This window comes from Grampus griseus, assembly GCF_964374135.1.
Source record: "Grampus griseus genome assembly, chromosome: 12".
NCBI classification, from domain to species: domain Eukaryota; kingdom Metazoa; phylum Chordata; class Mammalia; order Artiodactyla; family Delphinidae; genus Grampus; species Grampus griseus.
In genome coordinates this window covers 50,952,350-50,963,518 of record NC_139006.1, presented here as the reverse complement: position 1 = coordinate 50,963,518, position 11,169 = coordinate 50,952,350, and the positions used below count along the sequence as shown (strand labels likewise).

The window sequence follows — 11,169 nt, the reverse complement described above, 5'->3', positions numbered from 1 at the left end:
GGGGGCCCTGGAGGGTGGAAGACAAGGCCCATGACCCCAGCAGGTTCCCTGGGGCCCAAGTGGGCAGGGGAAATGCTAGCTGTGCTCCCCTCCGATCCTCTGAATCCCCGAGGGTCTCTCCGCATCCCTGTTGATCCCCTCACAGTGAGTGGGCCTCTTGAGGCGTGGGAACCCCTCCCCTACCGCCACCCCTCAGGGGTGCCAGTCCCATTCCACCTCCACCTCTCCTCCCCCCTCGCTCCCCCGCCCATGTTCTGCCTTATCTTTTGGGGGTTCCTCCCATACCCTTGGGTGTCGAGGTCCCCCACCAGCATCTGGTAGGTGCCCTAGTTGTGAGGAGACACGGACTCTGCGTCCTCCTACTCCACCATCTTGACTCTGTCTTCCCATGTTATGTTCTGATATAAATTTTAGACCTAAAAATAAGTCTTCACCAGAGCAAATGAAATGCCACTTATGGTGAAATATTATACTTTATTGTTTTTCTGAATTATCAATAAGGTTACAGACACCTAGAAAGGAGTAAGCACACCTCTCATAAAGATCTCAATTTCCTTATGAAATAAAATGGCATAATGAAAACTTAAGGGAGGAGAAAATAATAATATAACCACTCAATTCCATATATATCTTTACTACTTACAAGGACCTTTCATATATTTTTGATCCTCACAATCACCTGGTGAGGTAGGCAGGTTTCAGTTTTTCATTCTAATGAGGTATTTTCTCCATAAACGCTGAAGAATGCCAAGAAAAGTTTGCTCTTGAACCCTAGTTTCCATGTATTTTAAGAATAAATAAGTTCTTTAAAAGTAGGTTTTCTGACTAACTTTAGTTTCAGAAATTACATTAAACATTTCTTATTTTCATAGTCCATCCTTTACAAAGAAGACAAGAAATTTCTGAAGTCCACCTTTGGATTCTTTTCGGATTCACTCTGACTAAGCAACATTTTTAGTTGAGAGAAGTGTTTCTTTGTTTTGCTCACATTCTTTGAGGAGCAAATGGGTGTTGACTGTCCAGATTTAGCTCTTCTGAAAAGAAACATAAAGCCACACTTAGGTATACTGACAAACAACAGTTCTTCCTTCTTAGCCTAGATACCTGCTACTAGAATCGTTTTCTACTCTTCCATAATTATGGCCATATATGAGCAGTGGCTGTACCCAGCAAAGTCATTCCAATTTTATTTAAAAATCTCCTCACTAAACAGGCTACAGGCAACATTTAGGAGGTATAATGAGGGTTCTGGAAGCTTCTTTCACCACCTGAAAGAGAAAGCTAAAGGCAAAGTGTCATCAGGTCTGAGTTCCTTGTAAGTCTGACACCAAGATTCATGACAGTTCTAAGCAAGGACTTTAAAAACATATTTTTTCTTCACAGCTCAAGACCATTTCTTTCTCAAAAGTGAAGAATATCAACCTACACATATAGGTACCATTCCATTGTATTTTCGCCCCTACAATATAAGCTCCATGGGGCAGACACTTTGTACAACTAACTGTATATTCCAGTGCTTTTTAACAGTGCCAAGCACAGAGGACGCCCTCTAAAAATATCCACTGAATAGATGATTCCCCATCTGGTATGTGTGTATTTATGCCTCGTTCTATTTCCTTCCTTCTAATTGTGTTCATCCCCCCAAACAATATTTGGGGTTTGTCAGTCTCATCCCTTTTCTGACTCCCCATCCATGATAAATGTGAAATAGCTTTCTCTTTCCTGCATATATCTAAGAAGGAGTCTGGTGTAAATGCAATTGAATTATTTTAAATATGCAAAATGTTCTTTTATCTGCACATGTCCAATAAAGTAGAAACTTCCATGATGAATTCCTATTGTACCAAACATCAAAATAACTAGGAATATAGAGAAAACTGGACTTGAAATTTTAAATGTCAAACCCAATATAAAAAAACCTCAATTCAGTAAAAACAAATAATCCAGTTCCTGCTGAATTTTGTTATTGATTTTCAAGAAACTACCAGACTCTTTTGTAACAAAATGTTTAAAAATTCCTTTCACAGTTTCTATGGAGCTAAATTTATTGATTAGCATAGTGAAGAGTGTATTGAGGATTATTAAAAATAAAACATGTGCCCAGTCACACAGTTAGCTTAGTATCATTTCACAAATCCCTATTCAGTTAGATTGCCACAGGAACTTCTGATACAGGAACAGCAAGAACAAAGGTTTAGAGCAGGAAAGTAAACTGAGTGCTTCAGTTTTGCTGACACATAAGATGAATTAAGGCAAGTAGGAGAGGCAGACAGATTGGTGCCAGGTAGTGGGGGCTGGAAATCCATGCTGGAGTATTTGTTCCATATGCTACAGAGTGAGGTGCTAAAGCTTCTAATCAGAACTGTGCTTTTGGACTTCCTGGTGGCACGGTGGTTAAGAATCCGCCTGTCAGGGCTTCCCTGGTGGCGCAATGGTTGAGAGTCCGCCTGCCGATGCAGGGGACACGAGTTCGTGCCCTGGTCTAGGAAGATCCCACATGCCGTGGAGCAACTAAGCCCGTGTGCCACAACTATGGAGCCTGCGCTCTAGAGCCCACGTGCCACAACTATTGAGCCCACATGCCACAACTACTGAGCCTGCACTCTACAGCCCATGAGCCACAACTACTGAGCCCATGTGCCACAACTACTGAAGGCCTCATGCCCAGCACCCGTGCTCCACAACAAGAGAAGCAACCCCGTGAGCCTAGAGCCCATGCTCCAGAACAAGAGAAGCCACTGCAAGGAGAAGCCCACACACCACAACGAAGAGTAGCCCCTGCTCGCCACAACTAGAGAAAGCCTGCATGCAGCAACGAAGACCCAACACGGTGAAAGATAAGTAAACAAATAAATATATAAAAAATAAAAATAAAAAATATCAGACTAAAAGGGCTTGAAACTAGGAGCAGGAAGACTCAGGGAATTATTGTAGTAGTCCTGGCAAAGAGTGAATAATGACCTGAACAGATAGCAGCAGCAGGGAGAAAAAGGAAAGAATAGCTGCAGACACCTTGGAAGCAGGGTGGGTAGAAACTGGCGACTAACTGGACCAAGACTGAGCAAGTAGGATTGTCAACTATACTCACCATTTCAGGTCAGAATGTCTAGAAGGGCATGTTCATTTACAGAATAAAGAACTTAGGAGGATGGGCAGGTTTGAGTAGTTACCTGTGGGGACATGTAGGGGTGGGAAATGGATATATTTAATAGGCAGCTGGGAACAGGTCCAGGGAGAGACTGGAAGTAGAGGAATACACCTGGAGGTCAGTGCAGTGATGACTTCCTCAACTGCATGGCAATTTCAGGGAGTGTATTAACAGAGAAATTAGAACTCATGGGTTAACACTGGTAATTTAAATAGCTTAATGGATTAATATACCTGAAAATCAATGCTGGGCTCTTGGCTTTGGAACCAGACATATCATGATTTAGTTTTGCAGAACTTAGAGTCTTTCTCTCTGGGGTCTTTAGGCTGAGTTTACTTGCAGGAGTGGTAGGATTGCTCTTCAATGTTGACAGAAAGCTTCTACTTTTACCATGATGTTTAACTGTTCTGTTGCATGTTTTACAAGTAATCACCTGCCATAAAAAGAAGAAATAGTGGGTCTGATTTCTCTTATAATTTAATCCAATAAACTGCATGCTCATTAAATTCATATACATAAGGGACTAAACCAGGTACTATAGGGTGAGTAACAAAGGCTGCCCTCAGCAAGCTTGTAAACTAGCAGCAGGAATCAGACAAGACACAAACTTAAAAGAAAATCTTCAATAAAAAATTAATGGCTAAACATTTGTATATAATTTAAAACACCTTTTTAAAGATGATAAAGTCTTTACTTTCTCAGTGTAAAACCGTGTTCGGCAGGGAATGGAGGAGACTGGGAATGATACCCTTTAACATCTGGAAAGTTGTTCTTTATAACAATAGTAGACATTTAGCATTTTTTTGCAGACAAACTCCAAGCCTTTTCCCAATACAACATGGCAAAATATCACTGAAAATTTAATTGACTCCTTCAAACCTTTATTCTGTAAATACAGGTCTAAAGCAATTTATAAAACCAATCAAATGAATCCTCACATTCTCATACTTCTTCATTAGCGATAGAGGTTGACTTTCTTTTCAGGATTCATTTTTCAACACATGGTTCATTTTATAGCTAAATGCCTTTCTTCTACATATCTGACTCACAAGGCACAGGATTCAGCCCAGGCCTCAACAAAATTAACAGAAACTAGTTTAGCTGAGAAGTACTCTGATGTTCATGAGCAGGTAAAAATGCATTTATAGAGGTCTATTTAGGTTACTTTATGCTTTCTATAAACAATCAATTTTATGACATAGCAAAATTCATTTACCTGTCCAATTATGGTAAACTCCTAAATATGGCAGTTCCAATCTAAGTTGTTACCAACTGTAGTCTTGGGCCAGACATAATCTGTCATAATGTCCAGAATGCCCAGCACAGTGCCTGGTAGTAAGCAAGCACTCGAATAGTTGATGAATGTTAACACAAAACATGCAGATAAAGTGTATCTGATACTGGTCTCTATACAGTAAACCAGAGTAATTTGCTTTTGGTTGTTTTATTGCACTTAACATCCCCAATACACAGCATTGTCTGGCATAAGATAGATCCTCAATAAATGTTTGATGAATGAACATAAGATGCACTTACCTTTGTTGGGCATAAACTTAAATACATACTCTGACATGGAGCGGAGGTGACTGAAGAAGTAACACTGGTACCTAATACATAAGGCAAGAGCTTTATGTATACCTAATACATACTGTTGTTCGAAGAAAGGAACCATTAGCTGAAAAAATAATTTAGTGGTAACTGCAGTTCAGGTGAAGTCACACTGGTGAGCTCAAGAAATTCTCAACTTTGTGAAAATAATTGTGCTCAGCAATAAGATCTGGGCAATTGAGAGTTCACGATGTTTGGTTTTAGGTAATTGTGAAAAACAAAAATAAGCTGTACTCTTGATGAAACAGTAATCACTAGAAAGAAATCCTATGTATATATTTTGACAATCTAAATATACTACTACAAACCTCTGAGTTATATTCAGGCTAATTCTTAACCTCATCTTAAGTGAAAGAAAAGAAAATTCTGGTTTACTTATACATACTGGAATTGAAATCTTACCAATACACTTGTGGAGTCTTTGTACTTTTTCAAAATTTTTGCTTCTTTAAAACTGAGTGTATAATTTCTTGCTTCTCGATTAAGAAGTTTCTGTATTTTGGGTGTCAATTTGGGTTTGGGTTTGGGTTTGAGACGTACTCGAGACTTATCCTGAACCAGCAACTGGAAACAGTATGGACATGTTCCTTCAAAAGTGCTTTTATCATCTAAAATTATACAAATGAAACTCACGAGTCAGCAAACAGAATATTTTGTTACTGTAAACTATCAATATTATAAATGCAAAAGAGTATATTATTTAATACAAGCAAATATACATTTTCCTTAAGCACACTCAAAATATGAGAATTTACAAAAGCATAAATCAGCAATAATTTATTTTATAAAACACTATAATTCTATCCATTCACTCCTTTTAGCAACAGATAGGTAAGTCCCCACCCTTTGCTACATTGTTCATTACTTGCTACCAAGTAAAAAAGGCTGTATTTCTCATCAATTTTACAAACACATTTATCACAAAATAACAAATTATATTGTGACTTTTCTTTTTAAAACAATTAGCACAATTCTGTGGTTGTGAGCTGGGCTTTGTCTGCAGTACAAGGTAACAGGACAACAGACTTGCCCCAGGACCTTTATGCAGTCAAGAAAGCATTCACTGACCATCTACCATGCTAGGCTGTGGAGACATAAACATGGAAGTAAAGGAGTTGCTACCTTTACAGAACTCACGCTCTTGGGGAGCCCTAAACAAATAAAGATAAGATTGGTAAAAACTGCAACAGAATATGATTAAAACGCCCTGAAAATTATTAAACTCTGCATAGACTAGCCAGAAACACTTCCAACAGGCTTGGAAAAAGTCATCACAGGTGACTGTAAACTCTTATCTGTATTTGGAAATGGCATCTATTATTGGTAACGGGCTTTCAGGTACAAGTACAGTGAAAAAGCAAGCATGGTTATTTCGGGAAAGGTGAGGTGTGAAGGTGATGCTGCTGAAAAGGAAGGTGGGCACACTATCTGTTATTCAATAAATATTTATTGGTGAGCCCTGTGTTAAGTGCTAGGGATAGACAGCACTACAAAAAGCCAAAGACCATGTTCGTAACTTAGCTCTGCCAAATGTAAAATTCATTCATATTTACTGAGTGACAGTTAAGTGCCAAGCACTGTTCTGGGTGTGGGAAATACCACAGAGAACAAAGGACAATTCATGCAGAGAGACAATGAATACAACAATGCCAAATGTTAAGTGCTGGGGAGAAAAAAGAAATACAGGAAAAGGAGAATGGGGCATAGCGATGGAGCTGCTATAATCTTAAATAGGGCAGCCAGTGAAGGCTTTGTGGGGTGACATTTGCAAGAGACCAGAAGGAAGTGAAGGAAGAATCCAAGGAGATATGTGAGGTAAGATTTCCAGGTAGAAGGAAGGGCAGGTGCAAAGGCTGTGAAACAGCACAGGGGCCTGGCAGTGGTTGGAGTTCAGTGAACAAAAGGGAGAGCAGGTCGGAGAGGTAATGCAGACCTATGACATAGGGCCATGAAGTCCCTTTAAAAGATTTTCACTTTTACTCTGAGATGGGCAGTTATTTCAGAGTTGGTAGCACAGAAGTGACATGATCTAGCTTAGGTTTCTATTAGGCTCACGTTGGCTGCTGGATTGAGAATGGACTGTAGAAATGCATGGGAGCTATTGCCAATAATCCAGGAGAGAAACTGATGGCTTGGACCATGGTGGTAAGTTGGATGTGGAGAGAAGTGGCTAGATATTGGATATATTTTAAAGCCAGTGGGATTTCTGGCGTACTGGCTTGGGGAGGAAGGCTGTTAGCGAGTCAAGAGTGGCTCCTAGGTTTGGGGGCTAATTCTTAAGGATGGGGTTACCATTTACTGAAATGGGAATAATTGGAGGAGGCGGGTTGTCGTGTTGGGGGATAAAGCTTGAATTTTCGCCTAGCATAATATTCAAAAAAAGTTGTCAACGTATCTGAATGAGTCTAGGATTCGCGGGAGTGGTCTGGACTGGGGATATAAATTTGTAAGTCCTCAGTATGCAGAATTTAAAGGCCATGAGAGTGGATGAAAAACTGTCACCAAGGAATTGAGTGTAGCTAGAAAAAACGTCCAAGGGATGAGTCCTGGGACACTCCAACATTTGTAAGTTGGGGAAATTAGAAGAAACCAGCAAAACAGAAGTACTGGCTAAAGAGGTAGGAGGTGAACTTTGTGATGGTCCGGAAGCCAAGTGAGGAAACTATTTCGAGTAGACTGATCAATGCGTCAAATGCCGCTAATAGGTCAGGCAAGATAAGGCACGTTAAGAAATTTGGATTTTTTTACGAAACTGAGAAGCCTCTCGAGGGGGTTTATTATGGCAGTGGGTCGATCTGATTCTTTTGGATCATTCTGAGCGTTGTGGGGAATGAAGGCGAGCGGGGCGACGACAGCCTGACCCACAACCAACGGGCGTCCTCCCTACCGTGTGACGAACTGTAGGCCCAGCTGCAAAAGAGAAAGAGACTCATAAGGGACAAGGAAACACCCCCTAGCGGCTAGCCTCCCGCTCCCCCTCCCTCCCTCTCTTACAGGAGATAGCGGGCCTGGCCCGGGCAGCTATCTTGTAGTTTCCGCGCCGCAGTCTCAAGGTAGTGCTTCTGCCTCATAGCCACCGCCACCTCTGCACCGCTGAGACCCGGTCACAAAAAGAGACTCCGGAAACCGGATTCCCAACGTGGCGGACTTTGACGTCGGGATAAGAGCTCCCTCCGGAAACAGGTGCCCTAGGCTGAAGGGTTCCGGTGCCTTCGCGTCCGGTCCGGCGCGCAGGCGACCCTCCCTCTGCCGTTGGCCCCGCCCCCCGGGTCCCACCCCGTCCCCGTCCCCGTCCCCGCGGGCGAGGTGGCGATCACCTCAGACGATAGTCTGGGTGGAGCAGCTTGACTGGGCAGGGGTGGCAGCGTCAGGAGCCGAGGGTGCCGCCCGCCTCTCCGTCTTTGTCTGGTAGCCTCCTTTACCATACCCCTGGTTGTCATTTCATCAGCCCCCGTCGCCCTCCAAATTTGCGGGCTGGGGTACTGACTTGGGCCGCGGCGGGCGGAAGCGCGGTCCGCGGGGGGCAGCTGGGAGAAGCGAGGCCTCGAGCTTCCTTCCTAACTTCCGTCAACTGAAATTCAGATGACATAACGTTAACCAATTTTAGGTGAACAACTCAGCGATGTTTAGTACAATGGCAGTGTTGTGCAAACACCACTGTTACTAGTTTGGAAACATTTCTGTCAGCCTACCGGTACCCCATTAGCAGTTACTCCCCATTCTTCCCTCCCTCCCAGCCCCTGGCGACCACTAGTCTGCTTTTTGTCTCTATGGATTTACCTATTCTGGACATATCATATAAATGGAATCATACGTGGAATCTCTGGTGTGAGGCTTCTTCCATTTAGTGTAATGTTTTTGAGGTTCATCCACTTTGCAGCCTATATCAGAACTTCATATCTTTTTATGCCCGAGTAATATTACGTTGTATGTATGTACCATGTATTGTTTATCCATTCATCCATTGATAGACATGTGAGTTGTTTCTGCCTTTTGGCTATTGTGAATAATGCTGCTATGAACTTGAACATGTATTTGCTACTGTATCTGTTTTCTATTCTTTTGGATTTATACCTAGCAGTGAAATTGCTGGGTTATACTGTAATTCCATTTTTAACAAGGATTCCAGTTTCTCCACATCCTCACCAACACTCATTTTCTGGTTTTTTAATTCTAACCATCCTAGTAGTGTGAAGTAGCATGTCTTTGTGGTTTTGATTTGCATTTGTCTAATGGCTAATGATGTTAAGCATCTTTTCATGTGTTGTTGGCAATTTGTATATCTTTGAAGAAATGTCTGTTCCACTTCTTTGCCCATGTTTAAATTGGATTATTTGCCTTTTGTTGTTGAGTTGTTAGAGTTTTTAAAAAATATATTCTGAAAAAAAAAGGAAAAAAAAATATATTCTGGATACTAAACCCTTATTTATCCTTCATTTTTAAGTTCAGGAAGGAGTCAAATGATGCAAAAGTTTGTAAAGAGAAACTATATATTTACTCCTATATAGACATATTTTAATTTTTCAGAAGAGAAGTTATTAGGTCTGCTCTTCCCACCTTTCCATCCTGCTTCTGTGAGGTGATCAACATTAGCAGTTGGGTCTCTTCTCCTTCTATGACCTTACACATGTAAGCACTTGTATGAATGTATAAATATCCCCAATCGCCATCACCACACAAACAACAACAACAAAATCCAAGACATACACAAAAACCAAAAATAGAATGTTAGTCCTTTACGATATAACTTGCCTTTTTCCTTAACAACAGGCCACAAACATCTCTCCAGTATACACAGTTCTCACATGTACTTTTTAATAGCTGACAATATTACAAAATGTAATGAACCATAATTTATTTTCCTATTGATGAACATTCAATTTTTTTTCAGTTCTTTGCTAGTTCAACTAGTATACCAGCAAATATCTTGTATATGCTAATGCTTTTTATTTCTTTTGTCTGAATTCCTAAAAGAGAAATCACTGAGTGGAATGATATCCATATTTTAATTTGCTAGAGCATTCAAAAAAGGTTGTAGCAATTCACACTCCCAGCATCAATATGTGAGAGAACTGGGTCAAACTGGATGAGTGAAAAGGCGAAGGTCATTAGTTCGCTTAAATACCAGTGAGATAAAGCCTCTATTCATTTATTTCTTGATGGGTTGCATTTTCTTTTGTGAAAAGAAATCGTCAGTGGGTTGTTTATCAATTTCTAGGAATCTTTGTATTTTGGTGAAATTCATCCTCTGCTTGTCATTTATGACGCAATGTTTCCTCACTTAACTCTTATCCTTGGCAAGGTTTATAGCATTTTTGCCACACAAGATTTTGTATGTGGTCAAAATCTGCACGATTGGGTCTGGGTTTTCTGTATAGTGTTAAAGGGCCTCATTTATGCTGAAGCTAGACAACTGACTATTCATCCAAATGTTTTTCTCATGCTTTTCTAGTTTGGTTTCTTCCATATACATCTCTTTTTTTTAAATAAATTTATTTATTTTATTTATTTATTTTTGGCTGCGCTGGGTCTTCGTTACTGCGTGTGGGCTTTCTCTAGTTGCGGCGATCAGGGGCTACTCTTCGTTGCAGTGCACGGTCTTCTCAGTGTGGTGGCTTCTCTTGTTGCCGAGCACGGGTTCTAGGTGCACGGACCTCAGTAGTTGTGGCACGTGGGCTCAGTAGTTGTGGCTCACGGCCTCTAGAGCGCAGGCTCAGTAGTCGTGGGGCTTAGTTGCTCCATGACATGTGGTATCCTCCTGGACCAGGGCTTGAACCCATGTACCCTGCATTGGCAGATGGATTCTCAACCACTGCGCCACCAGGGAAGTCTCTCTTCCATGTACATCTTTAAACCGTATGAAATGTATTTTCACTTAAGTATGAGGTAGAACATATAACTGGAATTTTTTCCAGATGCACAGCAAGTTATGTAAAGATCCCTTACTAGCTAAACTAGTCTTTTTCTACTGGAATTGAAGTTTAAAAAAATATGCACCGAACACTGCATATGTGCCAGGCACTTTTTAAAGTGTCTTGTATTAATTCACGTCATCCTCACAACCCCGTGGCATAGGTGAAATGTCAGCTTATCTATATAAGTTTTTTTAAAATAAAGTTGCATCTGCTTCTAGATTTTTTTTGTTTCACTAGCCGGTAAAGCAGAAGAGGAGAAACGCACTGTATAAGCATGTGTACGTACTCCCCTGGCCCCCAGCACACTTTCCTTCAGCTGTTTCCTTCTATCTGCTCTGAACACCTCACTCCTATAACCAGATGCCTCGTCAGCACCACTACTTGCATCACAACTTATTTTCTCAGACGCCGTGGGGCCCAGGTAGCACCCTTGACTTCCCCCACCAAAGAGCCATTGCTGCTGCTGCTTCCCACCCCTTGTAGCCACTCCACCCACAA

The 11,169-nt window shown here is 41.3% G+C and overlaps 1 protein-coding gene across 2 annotated transcripts; it reads right to left on the bottom strand.

The window, feature by feature from the left end:
- Nucleotides 1-454: 454 nt before the first annotated feature.
- Nucleotides 455-7,878, bottom strand: RMP24 (ribonuclease MRP subunit p24). Of its 2 annotated transcripts, none has more exons than XM_082667297.1 (5): nt 7,751-7,878; nt 7,644-7,666; nt 5,159-5,364; nt 3,382-3,581; nt 455-1,034 (listed from the first exon to the last, which is right to left on the bottom strand). In XM_082667297.1, exons 1-5 carry the CDS (start codon nt 7,825-7,827, stop codon nt 881-883), a joined length of 660 nt encoding a protein of 219 aa, XP_082523423.1. In that variant the 5' UTR covers nt 7,828-7,878; the 3' UTR covers nt 455-880. The 2 variants fall into 2 exon arrangements, with proteins under 2 accessions (XP_082523423.1, XP_082523424.1); XM_082667298.1 differs by having other exon boundaries at nt 455-1,031.
- Nucleotides 7,879-11,169: the final 3,291 nt, after the last annotated feature.